The following is a 20,828-nucleotide window of genomic DNA, read 5'->3' on the forward strand; positions in this document are numbered from 1 at the left end:
TGCAGCTCTTTGATTATATATATATATATATATATATATATATATATATATATATATATATATATATATATATATATATATATATATATATATATATATATATATATACATTAAAATAAAGCCCAGTAAAACAGAAAAATTAAAAGAGAAAGCAAACAAGTAATGAGAAAAATTGCACAAGACCATTATAGTTATCAAAATTATTCTAAACTAGATGGTACGCTCGCTTCGCTCGCGTTCCATCTAGGTCGTGCCCACAGATGGTTCTCGAATACACAGTAATTTCAGCGTTAAAAAACTGGCGATTTCAGTACAATAATGCAGGACAATAATATATGTCGTTTACAGGAACGATTAAATAGACACTGTGATTTATGTACTCAACTAAAATTAGCACACTGGGAATTACTTCCGAAAGAGAAAGTTGTCACAAATTGAGACCAATTGTTTAAGTCAAATTTAAACAAACTTAATTTGTGTTTTGTATGTAAAATTATGGTTGAGAGATGGGGAAGAGGATGGGTGCAAAGAGGAACAATTTTTAAATATATTCTTTATTTTGTAACGAAATATTAATTAACATGTTTTACAAATAATATACCACTAAACACAGTAAAACATTGCGATGTAATACTTGAAACTATCACCGTCGTAGTCGATTGAAATAGTACAGTACATGTAACGATACACTACGACGTATGTTTATATATAATGTTAAACAATTTGTGAAAACCACCTCTATTCGGGGCAAATCATAAATTCGATTTAATCGGTAATAAATATTAAATTACGGCGACTGAAAACGCTAGCTCATTATCTGTTTAAAAAAAATTATATCCAACCTCTGCAGCACAGATTGAAAAAAAAAATGGATCGAATTTCTGTTATGAGTATACACATGGTATACAGTACTTTCCTTTACGACGCCTGAGGGAATAGACACTTGTGGAACGACAAAGAGATTGGAATGTTCCATTCATCGCAAATCAATACATTTGTATAAACGTATATTAAATCTATCAAAATAGTATTTTTGTAAGAAAATCGGCCTGTCTTCAACATTATGATACTGTACTCGAGCTGTTCAACCGGTTTTCAGCTATGAAAAACAATTATCGTAGGAGGAGATAGGAAAATGCGAAGCCTCCTCGCATTTTTGTGGCGGGTATTTTTCAAGATGAACATCCATTAGACAGTGTATACCACGATCGGAAAACACCCCTATCTGGGGCAAATCGTTGAACCTAAATTCGTTTTAATCGTCAATAACTAATTATCTAACTTAATTTAATTAGTAAACAGGGTTACATCAGGTGGTTAAAATCAGTACCGAAAGTACGAACCAACTTTACATACCATCGAGTAAAAATTCTAAAAGTAAGGCGCGATTTACCGAATTTTGCCCTTACGTAAATTTATATATAGATATAAAATATTGCGTTCAAAATGTTTTTTAATATGAGATTTGAAGGTAGTTATGTTGGAAATTAATTTTAAGTTTGATGGAAGAGCGTTCCAGTCTTTGATAGCAGAGAAGAAAAAAGTAGAATGAGACTGTTTATTTCCTTTAAGTAGAGGTAAAACCAGATTAACATTACGTTGGCGTGTGTTATGTGTGTGGATTGTGGATGTCCGTAAGAAATGTTCAGATAGATATGGAGCTGCATTGTTATTGACAATTTTATGAACATTACAAAGCCTAAACAATTTTACTCTACTTTCCACCTTAAGCATGCCAATGCCTGATAACTCCTTCTGACCAATATTAGATCGTGGTCCGAAACCGTAAATAAAACGCACAAATTTGTTCTGAGTGGTCTGTAGTTTTTGCTTCAAAACTTTGTCAATACCTTCATACCAAGTCGAAGCACAATAATCAAACAAGCATTGAATTAAGGCAGAGCATAACAGTTTTTTCGTATTTTTGTCCAAGCAACTAGCCTGACGACATACCTTAATCTACTATTCGCCTTTTTTATTACACGTTTGGCGATGTTGTTACAAGAGGCAGAACCATCATGTTCTATACCTAAATATTTTACTGATTTTGAACCCGTTAAAGTAAGGCCATGAGAAATAATATTGAAAGATCGTAAACGTTGAAGCCTTTTTTGGGTACAAAAGATGATAGATTCAGTTTTACTGATATTGATAGATAGTTTGTTATCGACAAGCCATACTCTACATGAATCAAGAGCTTTACTAAGTTTATCAGCGACGACAGTCGGATCTTTGTGCCAAAAAACAATTGCACTGTCATCAGCATATAACAGCAATTTGCATTCAGGGTCGATACTTACAACCATATCGTTTATGAAACATAAAAAAAGCTACAATATGCTACCCTGTGGAACTCCACATGAAATATCCATGGGAACGGATAAGGAGTCTTCGATTTTAACAATTTGGCTTCTGTTTGACAAATATGAACGAAACCAATCTAATGAGGTGATGCCCATTAACAAAAGCTTTTCACACAATATGTCATGATCGACAGTGTCGAATGCCTTACATAAATCTATAAGTACCATACCAGTATGTGTACCTTCGGAGCTATTTAATTTAATTGTGTCTAATAGATTAATTAAAGTACTTTCGGTAGAATGAAATTGCCGAAAACCTGACTGATATTGATAAATAAGATCATTTTCCACAAGGTACTGTTCTTCTAACTGAACATGAACCGACCTTTCGAGAATTTTTGAGACAACACTTAAAACTCTGATGGGTCTATAGTTTTCTGGATTTTTACGAAATTTTTTTGGTATACAGTGGGATGACTTTGGCTATTTTAAAATCACTCGGAACAACTCCTGTATTAATTGACAAATTGATAAAATACGTTAAAGGGGAAGCCAGTACACCGGCGCCATCTTTAAGGAATTTAGCTGGTAGCCCATCGAGACCTGTACTTTTCGTAGGGTCAAGACTTTCAAGTTGTTTAAGAATGAATTCTTCTGACACAGGTTTAAGGCTAAAGAGAGTTGTAACTTTTGAAGAATAAAAGTCTTTTACAATTTTGGAACCATAGATAAACATGTTACTCATGGGTGGAAGTTTATCAACAAGATATCTTGCTACATTGGTAAAATGATTATTAAAATGTGTAGCAACCTCCTGTGGATTGTGAATTTTTGATTCATTTATTTCCAAAACAACTTTAGCTTGTTCAGACGTCTTTTCACTATATCCTAATTTCTTAAGATGTTGCCATAATTTCTTAGGATTATTTTTATTTTCAATTATTTTATTTCGAAAATACGTTGATTTAGCTTTTTTAACATTGCGCTTGACCTTGTTTCTTAATTTACAATACATATCATAATCTTCTTTGATTTTACTCTTTTTAAATTTATTAAAATATTGATCACGAGTTCGTATATCATTTAGAATATCTGTGTTAAACCATGGATCTGATCTTTGTTTCACCCTTATCTTTCTAAGGAGTGCCACACAATTAATGACGGAGCTAAGAGCTTCCTTAAATGACGACCATGCGTCGTTAACATTAACTTTGGATGTAACTTTTGTCCAATCTATTTCGGACAGTTTTGACAGGAATTCCTCTTTGTTGTACTGTTTAAATGATTTTGAGTAAATGGTTTTATGCGATGAGTATTTTGCTTTACAAAATTTGCGTGTGCAAAATATCAGCATATGATCACTTAGGCCTGTGTTTATAACACCGGAATTAGAAATTTTGTCTTGAGAATTACATAGGATATGGTCTAAACATGAGGATGAATTCCTGTCAAAACGAGTGTTATCACTTATCAAGTTAGAGAATCCTAGTAATTCGAGAACGTTTTTATAATTCGTAGATTGAGTACAATCTCTGTGAGTATTTATGTTAAAATCACCATTTATGATGGTTTCAAGGTTGTTAATTTTATTTACAGTGTCTTCGAAAAAGTTTAGAAAATTGTTGACATTCTGTTCAGGAGGACGGTAATGTTCCAACAACGATTGGTTTTGTATCCGGGAGGTTGAGTTCAATCCATACTGATTCAACATTTTTGTCCATTAAATCTTCTCTCTTGGTAAACGCTTTGTCCGTACGCACATATATACATACATACTCCACCTCCTCTACGAGAAGATCTATCATTGCGAACTAAGGTATATCCATCTATGTTTACTTCATTATCAGGAACAGTCTCATCTAGCCAAGACTCGGTGATGGATATAACTGCTGCTTTTGATTTTAATGCGAATTCCCTTATTTCAGATATTTTGGGAATCAGCAATCGTACATTAAGTTGAAGAAAATGCATTCCTTGTTTATTAATTGTGTTTGCGATGTCGTCCATGTCATCATCTAAGGGATCAATCTGATTAGCGTCAGATTCATCTTGGTTCTGATTTTTATGAAAGTCTGCATCATACCATGGGAGCGAGTTCCAGGAGCATATATCGCAAATATAAGAGGATGACTTACCGGCGCACTTTGTATGTATTCTTTTAATGTCGCATGCATTGCATCTGATGATTTTACTTCGCTTGTTAAATCCTCTACTGCATACGTCACAATATGACTTTTATTGTGGTCCAGAATTTAAGGAGACATCCCCAGCAATAATGATCAAGTAACTTAACGTTAAGTGGTGATGTTTTCTTAATATACGTTTTACAGGATATCTCGAAGAGCTTGCACCGTACATTTGCCAGAGTGGTGATCTCAAATCCTAGTTATCCTGCTTAATGTGGACAGGTGCTGACCAGTTGCTTGCGATGTCAGGTCCGACTTCAGTGAAGTCTAAAGTCGGTTGACTTAGGGTGAAATTAAATGGATGAATAATGTTCTAAATTGTACTTTATACTGCATGATGATGAGCAAAAGTAGAAAATACGTTTTTTTATGTTAAAAATGTAAGTATTCAAAGACCAGCGTTTCATCGGTTGTCACGATACAAAATACAAAATTACAGTACGACCAACAGTAACTGTAAATATTATTGTTTTGATAATCCGCACTAGTTTGTTTTTAAAAAAAATATCCAAACAGCCAATGATTTAGATGAGGAGAGAGAACCTAGGCCTAGTCAAAAGACTAAACGTAACGTACCGTATGGTGGTAAGCACAATGCTTGGCGTCCCTGGTTACCGGCGTTAGCAACAAACGTATTAAAAGGCGCGAAAGGCCTAGCTGATCAAAGTGAAGAAAACGATATAATCCTAACTCACAGCTTGTAAATTAAAACAGTTTTCTTCAATCAAACTACATAATGGTCTATGTTTCACAAGATATCATACTGTAAAAAAAATATTTTTGAGATTGTAATTTGTAAACCTATTGTAAATAGCAAAAGTGGCTTCCATACTAAGAATGTAAATCCAATACAACAAAAAACAAGTGTACAAAAAGCTTAGAAACCATTGTCTAATTTAGCATTGAAACAAAATCCTGGTTTGTTCTCTGAATCAGCGTAACGTGCTAAAAGTTCTTTGTACAGTTATGTGGTATTACATATTGTTTCAAAAGTGTTTGATACCATTGCAAAGCTTATTTCTATCTCATTATTTTAGTGTATAGTACGTGTCTATCTGAAACACCAAGCAAGAGCTTTGAAAAACAGGTAAATTTAGCTAAAAAGGCTGGCAGTGAAGGGTACTTCTTTTATTGAATGCCTGGCGGTGAAAGTGTTAATAAAGCCAATAGGTCAAAGGTCATTCAACCATATTATTTCAACGTAGTAAACCCAACCAAAATACTTTTTTTCTTTCTGGTTTCACGTTTATTTTTATACTTCATGGACCATGGAGTCCTAATTTATTCTCTCTTCGCAAAGAGAAATAGTAGAGATTATACCAATTATACAAATCAATGCTTAAGTGAAGTTAAATTGGTTGGACGAATATTTTCATACAGCTTAAATGGAACTTTTTAAATAATTACAATTTTATTCTGTATGTAAATTCATTTAGTAGTTACAACTTTGCGCTAAAATTTAGGCATAAACAATGTAAGCACTCGTGAAATACACGCCAATATGCCGCTTTTCAATTTTAAGAAAAATATTTTCGTCAAAGCATGCACTTATTCGTAACCATTCTAAGGTATCGTTCATCGCTCATCTTTACAAGTTTCTTATATTCACTCGGCATATCATGGGAATTTTTAAATTCAGCTTCAGTTTTTCCTTCATAATGATATGTAATGTTTCTTCCATCAGGTGCCATGCTAAAAGGATAAAATCCATACAGTGATATCATATCGCAAAACTGCAAGGCTGCAGTGTACAAAAACAGGCCGGATGAAGGCCTATCTGTCATGTTCCAGAATCTGAAACAAAAACATTTTTAGTAATTAGTTCATGGAAGCTTGGTTCACACGAGGGCCCAATGTAAGGAGGTAATCTCAACTTTTTGACCCAAAGTTTTGTAATAAAATAACCATGTGTATCTTAAAGATTGGTTCACACGATTACGCAATGCAAGGACGTAAACGAAACGTTTCTACGCAAAATGTCATAAGAAAATAACTTTCCGTGTCTAAAAGCTTGGTTCACATGAGGACGCAATGTTATGTCATAGAAACAGGCTTTACAAAGGTAATCAAAAGAGAACTTCTCTTTTAAAAAGTATTTACAGAGAGTTGTATAAAAGTTAAGAGCTTTCAAGTAGGTACAAGAAGAATAATAGTAGGCCTAACTTTATTGATTGGTCAATAGGTTTATTAACAATATTTAAGACTATCTCTTCTGATTTCCAGGCACTATGAAAATCGTTATTGATCCAAACACCTACCATCATAACAATAATAACCATCTTACATCTTTAAATGTTGATAAAACTGCTTATGCGGATAAGCAATTGAAACATTCAAGTTGTTTCTGCTAAAAAAATGAAGAAACTCAAAGTAGCTTGCAGTTCGTGGAGTATAATCTTTAGAAAACCAAAGAACAGCACCTTTAAACTCTCTTAATCTTTCTAAACCACACTTTGACTTCCATAGCTCATAATTTTTGTCTTTTTTCCCTGGATGTACCAATGTAGAAATCTTGTAGATTCACCATTTACGGTCATTATGTTCGTTTTGTTTCCAACATCATTTACAAACCCTTTTATAGGAGCCATGTTTGATCTCATTACAAAGTCATGAGCGTCAATTTCAGAGCCACATCCACTGTTCAAAAGAATTCCACCATTGCCGACTACTGCGCATGTGCGATGGCGAGTAATAATTTGTTTTGTTTTTCCAACATACTTGCCATAATGAGTAACTTTTCTGAATTGTCTCAGATTCTTAAATGTACCATGTATATGAGAAGGAGTTAACAAACTTAATTTGAGTTTATTCGCTTTCGCTCTGTGAATGAAATTAAAATGATTACAACACACTGATTGTATTAGCAAATTGATGGGTTAATTACGTATCACGTGTCGTGGTCACTTTTTTTTCAACTCATGAAGTATTCTCACCATCCCACTCTTATAAACATTCATAATTTATACTATCCAACAGCGTCATCTATTATACATGCGTAGAGAGAATATGGAAACATGAATACGTATGCGTATAAGCTGAATCTTTCAATTCGATCTTTGTCTCTTCTATCGTTCCAAATACAATAAATAATTATTTTTATTAATTTTATCAATTACATATTTTTGTATTTCGATCATACTAGAAAGGTAGGCCAATTGCTAAAATGTATAGGATGTAAATTTTACAACAATAAAATGAAAACCAGTGCACTGCAATCATGACATTCGAATGATAAATCGAATGACATAATATGACCGACAATTTCTTTAAAAAAAGTAAATATTTAAAAGAGCAATGGGGCTCAAACTTACCTTAAGTTGAAAATCTTAACTAAATCAATGGTTTTATTAAGTTCAGTTTCAACTAATTCTTTCGTGGATCTCTTCGGTGTTTCAGCAGTTTGCAGAAATCTGTGAATAACATGAATTAGCGGTATTAAATAGAGACTGTCAAATAGGCCACGATGTCCAAAAGGGGTATTGCTAAACACCGCAAACCCCGCAAACACCCGCAACCCCCCCCCCCCCCGCAAACTCCATCGAACCAACATAAAAGTGATTGAATCATGAGTTTTTAACAGTAGAAAGTAAGTGCTTAGGGAAAGAAAACCCTTTAAAACCAGATTTAAGGCGTATATTTTCAGAATGAATAAGATAAGGGCACACAATGTATAGCAAAGACCTTTTGGGACATGGAATATGTGATTAAATCATAAATAAATCATAAAAAATATATATGGAAGAATTAGATTGGTAAAGTAGAGTTTATAATATTTAGGTACAGTATATGTAATTATACGTTGTTCCATTTTAAGCCAGTGACTAAGATATGTTTCTACTAACCTTTGATAATACTGTCTGCTTATGTGTATGTTGTAATTATATTTTGACGACCATAATAGAGTGAATGCAGTTACCAGTACAGAGAAGCTTATTAGAAACGTAAATAGGGTAATCGTCTTTTGTGTAACCATTATCAACAGTTTTCAAATTTCAATACAGGCCTAATTTTTTAAAAAAATGAAAGCGTTTATAGAACAATATATTATACAATAAATACTGAATAGCTAATAGCAGTTTATCAATATACAAAACATATTTTTAAAGATTTTAAGCCTGTATAATTTTAAAATAATAACAATATTAATTCTAATTTGTATCGCCATTTCACGACACTGTGGATATTTGATTCTTCAACTACATGCCGTTTCACTAAGGGTCACGTCCTGTCTGTGCTGCCAATTATACAGCGCTCTCCTTTCTACGACAGCGATGTGAACTACAGTAGGTCGACACCTTAGTAACCTACTACCCTACCGGTACTCGTCTCGAAAGATTGTACTAGGTTTATTGTAGCTCACTCTGAACAATCCAGGCTAATAGTCTTTATCCAAGAAGATTCGTCCGCCAGCCAACCTAAAAAACCATGTCCTTTAGATAGTAAGTATTTTATATTATAACCAATTATTCTTTGAACATATTTGAACAATATTTGCCAAAAATGTAACTATATACGTTAAACTGGATATTTACAGAATAGTACAATAATGTTTACAGAAAAGAGAACAACCTAACAACATCATAAAGCTGCGTTCACACTAGGTTAATCGTGTATATTATTCCGTTTCGTGAAGGGTAACTTGTTCGTTGTTTGATTCAACCTGTTAGTGGCGGTTTCATCGTTGTTGGTTGTGAACTGAATAAACAAAAAAAACCGTAAGCTTTATAAAGAAGAACGTTACTTACCGGTGATTTTTAAAGATATGTTATTGCTTTTTACAAAACAGTAGGCCTACAACAACTCAAATAAGAAAATCAGTTGAAGCATATACTAGTCTGGCATAATGCACATACGGTACAGTAAACCAGAAAAAAAATGCGTATTATTCATCGCAGCATTTTAGGTCCATTGTAATTCTTCAGCCATAAATAACGTTTTTACAAAAGAAACATTGCTAGAGGCAGTATATGTAATCATTTGTTCTGTATATTAATTTTGTTTTTCATATTGAATAAGTGTTTATTTAAGTACGCCCTCAAAGAAACTTACTTACGATCCACTTGGCCGAGATTGTAATACAGGTCACCGGTCAGAGGAACACTTGTCAACTCCTGTATTCAGCAAGATGATACTAGCCTACTTGCATTTCAACGACAAAAATGTGAAAAGCTGAAAATTGTGATGATAAACTTTTAGTCAGACCTGTACCTGACCACCTTTTGCCAAAATTCAGAGAGCTGTAAAACCCTGGTTTTCAGATATCAATTGACGAGGGAATGCTTTCATGGCCTACTTGGTTTCAAAGTATACAACCCTCAGAAACCAGTGAAATATGGGATAAAATCTTACATATATATATATGGCCAGACTGCGTTGAAACACCGGTTATATACGGCCATACTGCGTTGAAACACCGGTTATATACGGCCATACTGCGTTGAAACACCGGTTCTCGTCAGATCACTGAAGTTAAGCAACGTTGGGCCCGGTTGCGTTCTGGATGGAAGACCGTCTAGAAATAGCGGCGGGTGCTGTATACACTGGAGAGTGATGGTGTACTGGTAATATCGGACTAGCATGTGATAGGCATGGGTTCGAGGTTATCTGTACCATACTAATTGCATCCTCAGGCAAGATGCTTTACTCTCATTGCCTCGTGGATACTTCATAATAAACAGTGGTGGCGCCAGCGGGGGGGGGGGCTACGGGGGCTCTAGCCCCCTCGTCGGGGAGCCTAGCCCCCCCGTCGGGGAACACGGGTACTTTTTGTCGGGGAATAAAATATACAGTAAAAAACGTTCGCGTTCACTTCATATAGCTTCAGCGCCTAGAAAACCACGACGTTCCATTGACCGTGAGAGTACGTCAGAGAGCTATTATGCACTTTTATGCATTCATTTATTGCCAGCATCGTTCAACGTAGGGTCGAGACGCGTGATATCAAGTTCCATCCAGGGACCAAAATGTGTAATGTAGTTATTTTCCAGGCGAAGTTTACCGACGGTTACCGAAGGGAACACGGGTACTTTTTGTCGGGGAATATAATATACAGTTCACTTCTTAGCTAGCTTCAGCGCCTAGAAAACCGCGACGTTTCATTGACCGTGAGAGTACGTCAGAGTGATATTATGCACTTTATATGCATTCATTATTGCCAGCGATCTAACTTACTACTAAACAATAGCTAGGTTCGCACTTGTCTGGCGGTATCCCTTTGTACGAATCGTTCAACGTTGGGTCGAGACGCGTGATATCATGTTCCATCCAGGGACCAAAATGTGTACTGTAGTTATTTTCCAGGCGAAGTTTACTGACGGTTACGTCGTGTACTGCGTCGACGTGCGCTACACTACAGCAAAAACGAATTACGTTAATTGTTCGTATGTTCACCAATTTTTTTTTTATTTACAAGTAACCTTCTGTACCGTGAGGCACCTAAAATAAATTTTTCATCCATTACAAAACAAAAAAACATGCCATTTTCGCTTAGCCAACATCTTATTATAGCTAAATCATTACATTTTCAATGTCCTGTATGTCATGAATTTCTCACCACTCGGAAGTCCAGATGGTACGCACGCATACACTTGGGAGGAATAAACTTATTTCCCCGACTGAAAAAGGTCTACGCTTGCGTTTTTTAAGTCTCTAGGCCTGATGTTTCCGAAGTATAAAATGCAATTTTTTGAAGACCAGCAGCTCTAGTTTTAAACAGTTTCTTAGCTCAGCCCCAACAATAAAGCTGGTCATATTTCGAAGTACAAGAAGTCCATTTTCCGGGACCTAACATCTCTATTTTTCAAACATTTCTTAGCTCAGTCACAACCTTGATAGGGACTTATTATACTTCAAAACATGAAACAAAATATATAAGTCCAACTTCCGGGACCTCCAACTCTATTTTTCCAAATTTTCTTTGAACTTTTATTTTTTAAATTGAAAAATATGGATTGAAACAGTCATCGCGCATCGTTTTTTTGCACGCAGTATTTTATTTATGCATTATAAAAAATGGAAAAAATGGCTACCCTAAATCTGATTAAAATGACCTCAAATGACGCTAGAACGCGTTGCTTAAAGGGGGCTTCGCCCCCTGGACCCCGACCGGGGGCCCTTGGCGGCCCCCTGGCCCCCAGCCTAGTGATGCTCGCATAGCCCCCTCGTCGGGGAATGTAGCCCCCGCGTCGGGAAGATCCTGGCGCCACCCCTGATAATAAATAATTACTGAATACAACCATTAGGCCTAAATAAAGCAATTCATTGCACGCGCAATTGTTTCACGGAGAAATTACCATCTGGCGCTCTAAATCTTCCAGACATGTTGCCTTAAAATGTGCAAACAACAACATTTGTACGCCGTTAACTGTAAAAACAAATGTGTAAATCATTTTTTCAACCAAAATATTAAGAATAACCTAATTCTAAATAGCCACGGGTTTTTCTAACAATGTTTTCAAGATATAGGAACATATTTAATTAGTACAGGCTGAAATAATTTAAAAAAAAAAAAGACACAATGATGTCCGGCATTATTATTTTTCCTACGAGGTTAAGGCAGAAATCATGAATAATGCATTACCTTAATTATTTTCTAATAATATTATATATTAGGCTAAGATAGCTGATCTACTTCCTAAATATACTAAACCTAACCCTCTAAATAATCTCTCTCAACTATTAAAAGAACATTTTCTTGATAGACCTCGAACCGAGGCTCCAGTGTTATAGGTTAAATCCTTAAGACCAAGACCAAACATTTCGGTTGGCAAACGCTCTCTCCATCTTATAAAGCGCCCTCTATATTGTCCCATATTACGTCATAATTAAGGTAATGAATTATTCACGGTTTCTCCTCAAACAAATAATGCGTCCAGGGATGCAGGACTGGCACATGGTCGCTGCTTGCTGTAGATGGTAATCCATACCGTTGAAATAATAATAAAGTACCGTATAGTTGTTCTCTTTTTTTAAAGAAAATTCACAAAACATAATGAACTGAGTTTATTATATTTTATACTATTTTATTTAAAATTTATTTTTGTTATGCACGATTTGAACAATTTAGTCAATTTGAAATTGTGAGAATGTTTTTGGTCAACCACCCCTATTCAGGAGGAACCTCTCTATTTTATTAAGAAGATGATGAAGAGATGGCTTATGCCAACGATAAGAATGTTGTGCTAACGCCTCGAGCACCTGCGCATTATCCATTTACTAGGTTAGATGGAAATGTAAAAAAACAAACATTGCAAAAAATTTTAGGGCATGCAAAAAAATACCCATTATGAAAATGCCAAGTCTAAATAAAAAGAGAAATCAGAAAAGAGACTAGATATGTGTGCAGTTTTTCAATGTCCAACTACATAAAGGTCTATGTTTCACAAGATATCATACTGTAAAAAAAATATTTTTGAGATTGTAATTTGTAAACCTATTGTAAATAGCAAAAGTGACTTCCATACTAAGAATGTAAATCCAATACAACAAAAAACAAGTGTACAAAAAGCTTAGAAACCATTGTCTAATTTAGCATTGAAACAAAATCCTGGTTTGTTCTCTGAATCAGCGTAACGTGCTTTACCAGAGTCGCGTCCACGCGACTAAAAACCAAAGATTTCAAACTAGGATTGTTTAAAACTCGTCACGGTTGAGAAGGTATCTTCACACAGATCGCGAGGAATATGATTATGCATAGGCCTACAGAGTAGCCAAATAAGCGCGTTGCATTATGAGATGTTTTGATCAAAAAACGTCTGTTTTTCAGTTAAATGAATTTTTTCGACTAATTTTTGGTGAAAGATAATAACTATTATGATATTTTTAAATGACCCACATTTTTTGAAATCTTTTTTTTTGTATTTTTTTTTTGGAATTAGTCAAAGGGAAAATGCATCTTTAAAAAAAAATCATGTTCTTGATAGACTTCGGACCGAGGGTTGCAGTGTTATAGGTTAAAGATGTAAAAAAACATGAAAATTAAAGATAAATAAAATCAGACTTTGAATAGATTATTTTGTAGTTTTAATACAATCAATCGATCACTTGCGTAGAAAAAAAACCCGGAAAAATAATGATTTTCACTTATAAAATGACAAAATAAATGGTTAAATTCAACAAAAGACATTGGCTGGCAGCCAATTTATCTATTAGGTGACATTATAATGGCATATTCAACAAAACAATTGTTACAATTATTTTTTTCATGGGGACAATGCAACTTTAAAGCCTTTACACTAGACCAAACATTTCGGTTGCCAAATCTGGGATGATTGATTGAAATATATATTTATATTTATACTGGGTAACCTCTTCAGTCAATGACTGGTCTGCCAGAGGGCCCAGTTGGTGATCAGTGGCTGTGATGTACTAATACACCGGGGTAACCCCCTACACGTCTCGAAAGATGTACTAGGTTCTTTAAAGTGCACACGAGCCAGATGTGTACACTGGACCTACGGTTTATAGTCCTTATCCGAGAAGACTCGTTCTACCACCAGAACCATGGAGTGAGTGAGCCTCGAACCCCTGCCGTTGTTATGGCTAGGTAATTACGTTTCCACTGTCTTAACCGCTCGGCCACTCACTCATCAGGATGCAGGACTGACACGTGGTGGCTGCTTGCTGTATATGGTAATCCATACCGAAATTAAAGTTCCATATAGTTGTCATCTTATTTTAAAATTTGACATTAACAAAACATAATGAACTGAGTTCATTAGATTTTATATTATTTTATTTAAAATTTATTTTTGTTAACAATTTAGTCAATTTGAAATTTTGAGGATTTTTTTGTCAACCACCCCAATTAAGGAGGAACCTCTATTGTATTAAGGAGACACTTGAAGGTGTCCCATTAAAATGGGTCAAGGGTAGGCCTACTATAAGTATTCAACTTTCTTTCAAAAGGTTTATATTACCGTAGGCTTAAATGTGCCTTAGGCCTACATTGTGTACTTACGAAATGTGTTCTAAGCTCAAACTAGTGTTTATTTACTAGGCATTATCCATTTTCAGTATTGACTGAGAATTTAAGAATATTGATATACAAAATTTTAATACTACGCCACTTTCAATTTTTGTAAATTTTTAACCGATTCGAGCCAAAGCTGTCAGTAGATACAGTCTAACCTACTATCGCAAGTCAGATACGTGTCTAGCTGTAATATATACTTCGAGTAAAGTATTTCATTGACAACGAGTGGGTCACACTTCCTAAATTACTTCTTAAAATGTTGATCAATTTACACAAAAACTCAAGTGCAATCAAGAAAGCTGAAAAGAGAAAAGTAATGTAAGTTTTTTAAACTAAAATGTGCTGGATAATTCAGCTTCGAAGATTGCATTTATTTGTAACCATTCTAAAGTACCCATCTTTATCTGTACAAGTTTCTTATATTAATCCGGTATATTATAAATTGTTTTAAACCCAAAGTGCAATCAAGAAAGCCGAAGCGAGAAAAGTAATGTACAGTTTTTAAAACTAAAATGTGCTGGATAATTCAGCTTCGAAGATTGCATTTATTTGTAACCATCCTAAAGTACCCATCTTCATTCATCTGTACAAGTTTATTATATTCATCCGGTATATTATGAATTGTTTTAAACCCAAATTTAATTTCCGATGCATAGTGATATGAAAGGTTTCTTCCATCAGGTGCAATGCTGAAAGGATAAAATCCATACAGTGATATCATATCGCAATACGGTAAAGCTGCAGTGTACAAAAACAGTCCAGATGAAGGGCCATTGGTCAAGTTGAAAAACCTGCAGAAAAATACAATATTACTGTACTTTATAAATAATGTATGCCTAAATTTGGAATATTGTAATGAATTACTTAGTACATTTACTCCGCATATACAGAAAATGTAAAGAGAAAAATATCTTACCTTTTTATCGGGTTTGACAGGTATTTGAATGGATAAGCTAGTGATATATTCACCAAATTGTGTCTTGCAAAAAAATTTAGCACCTCAAAATGCTTAAAAGGTGTAACGTCACGTACTTTAGAAAACCAAAGTATGGCATTTTTTAACTCTTTTAATCTTTGCAAACCATACGAAGAATTACAGACGCCATTATATGTTCTCATGCAGGCCCGAAATTCTCTTCTTGCTGCGTTATTTACAGACATTACGTTCGTTTTGTTTCCAACATCATTTACAAATTCTTTTATAGGAGCCATGTTTGATCTCATCACAAAGTCATGAGCGTCGATTTCAGATCCACATCCACTGCTTCGAAGAATTCCGCCACTGCCGACTACTGCGCATGTGCGATGCCAAGAAAGTTTCTCTCCTGCTCTGCCCTCAATATACTTGCCGTAATGTCTAGCCTTTACCATCTGTTTCAAACTCGTATATTTAACTTGTTGATGAAGAGGTATTAAAATATTTGATGCAAAAATGTTAGCTTTGTCCCTATGACAAAAAAGATCGAAAAATTATGTTTGTTACAAGCATAAATTATTTATATTCAAATGTTTCAATTGTTTTTTGCAATCAATTAATTGTGATAGGATATTACACAATACTTAAAATACATCATTTAAAAGGTTTAAACAGATAAAAAGTTAAACAAATACAGTTTTTTAAATCAATGCATTGTTGAGACAGTTGGATATAACAATACAGACATCGAAATCAATAAAAAGTTTGATAAACAAGTAAGTTTAAAATATTACATAATAGTGTGTACTAAAGTTGGTAATGAATTTCCTTGCTTTTTCCGTCTTAACTTCTGGTAAAGCAAAAGCAATCATCGATATCATAATCATCATCATCATTGTCATCGTCATTGATAATGGCCTGATGTGTGTAGACTTAATTAAAGTAAAAATGTTTTAGTGTCAACGATTATATTATTATATAAGTCAATTATGCTCTCCAGGTAAAATCTTATCCTGAGATGAGTAGTTCATAGTAGTCACTACAGTTTTTTTTAAATACATTTTGCTTTCTATGGACCTGAGAGATTCCAAAATAAAAGATTGAATGAATGAATGACTGAATTATTAATATTACGAATTTAAAGAGAAATAAATGTATCCTTATTACTTTACTAATTTTAAACTTCTTATTGCTCGTTGGTAACCAAATAAATATTATTATTATTATTGGTTTTTTTAAATTTACTTGCAATACTTTAGTAACTTTAATAAACAATGTCCTCGTAAAACCTAACATTTGCGCGCACACACACATACACACAAAACCTGTTCACCATGGCTGATATCAATCTTAAATCCAATTATCTTTCTACATATATAAATTAAATGACAGGATAAGCAATGTGTTTTTTATTTTAATGTACAATGACTGAAATTATAATGTTTTTTTACTGAAATATGAATGAAAGAAATAAATGTTTATTTGAATTTGAATTTGAACTAATGGAGAAATAAATGTACGTATTTTGCTATATCAAGTATTAGATATACAAACATAAACAAACTAAATAACACATTTTTGTCATTGAATTCAAGTAAGTACAGGCCTATTTAGATAAACTTATTATTATTCAAAGTAATCTTAAGTGGGATCTTAATACTGTGGATATCGTTTCTAGAGCCTTCAGATGTTTGTTTTCATCAATAATAATAATAATAATAATATTTATTTGGAACAACACTTTTTTAACAGTGGCACACATGCGTAGATGGTGCGTCCATACCAATTACAAAATTCAATACAAAAACAATGAAAAATAAAAACTGAAACGAAAATAAAACATATTTGAGATAATGACATAACATTTGACTCGACGCTATTACAAAACTTATTTACAAACTAAAACTACACTAATACAACTACTAATTTTGCAAAATAAATGGAAAAGAAAACACTTTTAAAAAAAATAAAACAGTTCAAAGTTGCAATACAATTGTTGCATTTCTTAATTTCTTAAGAAAGCTATTGTTGTATGTGTTAATGACTTAATCACAGTGTATACTTATAAGACCGGTATTAGAATATGCTGCCTCTGTTTGACATGGCGCTTTGTCTCGATCCAATTGTAAGGCTATTGAAAGAGTACAGAAAAGGGCCTTTCGAATTATTTATGGTCTGACTAAATCAATTATGATAATGCTCTTTCATTTATTAGTATTCCCTCACTTGAGGAAAGAAGGGATCTACCTACACTTGCTTTTGGCAATAGTTTGCTGAATATGATGAATTCAGAGATATGCTCCACCCATATTACAAACCCTCTAGTTTCCGAAATTAAAGACTGAGAGATATAGAAAGTCCAGATTTGAAATTAGCATCATACTGTATTTGATGAGCTTTTTAAAAAATTAACTAGCATGTAACTGATCTAATTTTCTTTTTTTGTCTCATGTGCAATTACTCTGCTGCTTTTTGTATATATATGTTTTTTTTTTCATACCGAAAAATAAATAAACTTACCGTAAGTCGAATACCTTGGCTAAATCAATGGTTTTATTTAATTCAGTTTCAAGTAATTCCTTCATGGTTCTCCTCGGCGGCTCACCAGTTACAAACGACCTGTGAATACAATCTTGATAACATAATATTTATTAAAACAATCTAGTAGGCACGTTTCCAATTAAAGTACAAATGCATTCGATTCTATTAAGGTAACTTACGGTACTCACTATTAACATTATCTGCCCCTAGACCAGTGTAGTAGATATAGGACAATCACTTATAAGGTCCTAACTTGGAAAAATGAAGTATTGGGAGACTATATGAAAGCGTGACCAAGCAATAAGTGTGTGGTATATTAAAAAAAAAAATCAATCAAGCATAATTTTATAATTACACATCGATACAAACAATGGGTACTGCACACAGGCCTAGATGGCAGGTGCCATAAGAGTGGAATATGCCGCGTGTGTGCATTGTGTTGGCGACGTAATTTTTGACCTACTATAGTGCCAGGGTTGTATGTAACTCACAACACTTTACTTCATTCCCTAAGTCTCAAATGAGACAAGCACAATAAAATAGTTTATCCAGCCATAATCGAGTTAATCGCTGTTGGATGCGTAAGAAATAAACAAAAATACAATGAGCTCATAATTAAAAAGATCTTTATTAATCAGATTTGTTTTTACTAACCTTGAGAAATACGTTCTGTCTATGTATTTACTTTTTTTGGATAAATGTAATAGGGTGAATGTAGTTGCCAATATAGAGAAACTTGTTAGAAACGTTAACAAGGTGATCGTCCGTTGTCTAAACATATCGAAGTTATCAGACTTCTATAAAATTAGATAAATAACATATTCTTATATAATTTATTGTAGAAAACATAGTAATGATTACTGACATTTTTATCCAAGGTACAAAACCCGATAAAAATACATACCAAAAAAAAACACCAATACTAAACTATGTAAAAAGGTTAAAAACAGTAAAAACTGAACTAGGCCTATATACTATGATTGAGTTAATATAAGATTTTAATATACAGAATACTATCCTTTAAATTTATCATTAAAGGAAAGGAACAACCTAATATTTTACCTATTATAAAAGTAACCCTACCAACTTAATATTCAGAAAAATTTATGTTTAAATCGGATTTGTAGTTTTTTAGTAAACAGGATTTTAAAGCTGTTTTCAAGACATTTGAAAATCGCCATCTTTTGCTCATGGTAGCCTGTTTGTGACGTCAGATACGGCCGACGAAAATTTTAAGATTCGCGGTTGCATTCGGCGCTTCTATTGGCTAAGCGAATCCGCTAATATGATTGGCTAATAACGCGACATGCAGTCATGCAGGACGGCGATGATACGGTATGAGCATGCGCTGACTTGGTAAACAAACCTTCGATCGATCTTTTCTTCTCTAAGCCAATTCGTAAATCTTTCAGCTACTGTTAATCTATTGTTACTTTTATTGCCTAGCTGTTTCAAACGGGATTTGGTAGGGGAATTAACTGGCAAACCTTCCAAACGGAGGCTGTTGGTTGTTGACGATGCAGTGTCTACTTTATTTTCGTTCAACATGAGTTCTAGGCCTAGTGTAAGGCATACAGTACAGATACACTGGCCGCAAGTACACCATTCTTCGACGGCTTGTTATGCTCGAGAATGTTCTTCTTCTCTTCTTTTTTCCTCATCAGCACGACGCAAAACTAACTCTCTTTCTGTATATTCTGTTTCCAAATTTTCTGAATTATAAAAACTCCAAGCCATATTCCGAAAATATTAGGTATGTTAGGCTATTTAATTGATTTTATTTATGGTTATATTGAAATACTGTACTAAGACGATGGACGCTTGGATTTGCTTGAATGCGTCCACCTAATCTGACGTCACATAATTGCTCTTAACCTGTCAAAATGGCGCTGTTCAATTTCGGATATGTTGTTGTTTAAAAGTCTATTTTTTAACTAAATTGCTTACTATTGTACCTTGAACCATTGTAATCATGTTTTTATTACATTTATCTATAAGCACAGTGGCACATTTAGCCCAGTGTGTTCCTTTCCTTCATAGCTTAATTGCACATAGAAAGAATTTGCCATTAATTGTACATGTAGACATGTAGTTTTTTTCTCTATAGTCTTATCGCAGATCTCATTTCTACCTTCGAAGACATTTTATTATTCTCTGTAATTTATTTAAATTAGATAAGCTATTTAACATCATGATGCAGCAAAAACTGAATATGGACTGTAAAAAAGAAAAAGATAAAGACAATGCATCTTTACCAATCTTAAAGTAAAGATGCATTGTCTCTTTTTCACCAGGCAATGATACAGTCGACATTCCGTTTTTGCTGCATCATGAGGTTAAATAGCTTATCTAATTTAAATAAATTACAACTTGACAACTGTTGCTCTGTCTGGGCCTCTAAACATACCTCTACCATTGAACTTAAAAAAATCCAAAACATTAATACAATAACACAATAATTGTATTGGGTTGCTATCTTCGCTTGCACGGCCCTCAAAAAATATTTCTAGATCCGACCTTGTAGGCCTATTCTATAATGTTGAGTTTTTACGTCAAAATTAATTCCGCCTGCCTTCGAGTTCCAACAATTCACTTGAGCGTTTTCTTTCTATATCATGCCTCGCATGGAACAATTAGGGTACGGAAACTCCCACACACATGTATGTGTATCATATCAACAACATAAATTATCTATTTAATATTTTTCACCATTAATTACGTCTGTTTTTAATTTAAAACAAACATATGAGAGGAAACATTGTCAGGAATTATTGCCAAAATTACTTCCTTGCATCACAGATTGAACACGTTTACCGAAACTGATTAGTCAACTGTTGCGTCGCACTTTGTAATAATTGTCGCACTTTGTAATACCTGTCGCTGTTTATAACAAAGTTGTCGCACTTTGT

The 20,828-nt window shown here is 33.9% G+C and overlaps 2 protein-coding genes across 2 annotated transcripts; both read right to left on the reverse strand.

Annotated features, from left to right (window-relative positions):
* Window positions 1-5,729: 5,729 nt before the first annotated feature.
* LOC140058115 (CMP-N-acetylneuraminate-poly-alpha-2,8-sialyltransferase-like) lies at window positions 5,730-8,485 on the reverse strand. Its single transcript, XM_072103670.1, has 5 exons — window positions 8,332-8,485; window positions 7,801-7,899; window positions 6,942-7,309; window positions 6,774-6,885; window positions 5,730-6,283 (listed from the first exon to the last, which is right to left on the reverse strand). Exons 1-5 carry the CDS (start codon window positions 8,460-8,462, stop codon window positions 6,025-6,027), a joined length of 969 nt encoding a protein of 322 aa, XP_071959771.1. The 5' UTR covers window positions 8,463-8,485; the 3' UTR covers window positions 5,730-6,024.
* A 6,211-nt stretch (window positions 8,486-14,696) lies between these two features.
* On the reverse strand, window positions 14,697-19,580 carry LOC140058117 (CMP-N-acetylneuraminate-poly-alpha-2,8-sialyltransferase-like). Its single transcript, XM_072103671.1, has 5 exons — window positions 19,500-19,580; window positions 18,574-18,716; window positions 17,899-17,997; window positions 15,379-15,909; window positions 14,697-15,253 (listed from the first exon to the last, which is right to left on the reverse strand). The coding sequence occupies exons 1-5, from the start codon at window positions 19,578-19,580 to the stop codon at window positions 14,989-14,991; spliced, it is 1,119 nt and encodes a 372-aa protein (XP_071959772.1). The 3' UTR covers window positions 14,697-14,988.
* Between the last annotated feature and the right edge of the window lie 1,248 nt (window positions 19,581-20,828).

Source organism: Antedon mediterranea, chromosome 9, assembly GCF_964355755.1.
Source record: "Antedon mediterranea chromosome 9, ecAntMedi1.1, whole genome shotgun sequence".
NCBI lineage: Eukaryota > Metazoa > Echinodermata > Crinoidea > Comatulida > Antedonidae > Antedon > Antedon mediterranea.

Coding starts and splice junctions, on each gene's coding strand:
- LOC140058115 (XM_072103670.1), bottom strand. CDS start 8,462: ATGGTTACACAAAAGACGATTACCCTATTTACGTTTCTAATAAGCTTC. Junction 7,900..8,331: donor AGCAGACAGTATTATCAAAG/GTTAGTAGAAAC, acceptor TGTTATTCACAG/ATTTCTGCAAACTGCTGAAA. Junction 6,284..6,773: donor TTTTATCAACATTTAAAGAT/GTAAGATGGTTA, acceptor TTTTTGTTTCAG/ATTCTGGAACATGACAGATA.
- LOC140058117 (XM_072103671.1), bottom strand. CDS start 19,580: ATGAGGAAAAAAGAAGAGAAGAAGAACATTCTCGAGCATAACAAGCCG. Junction 18,717..19,499: donor TACTTGCGGCCAGTGTATCT/GTACTGTATGCC, acceptor CTAATTTTATAG/AAGTCTGATAACTTCGATAT. Junction 15,910..17,898: donor GCCAAGGTATTCGACTTACG/GTAAGTTTATTT, acceptor TTTTTGTCATAG/GGACAAAGCTAACATTTTTG.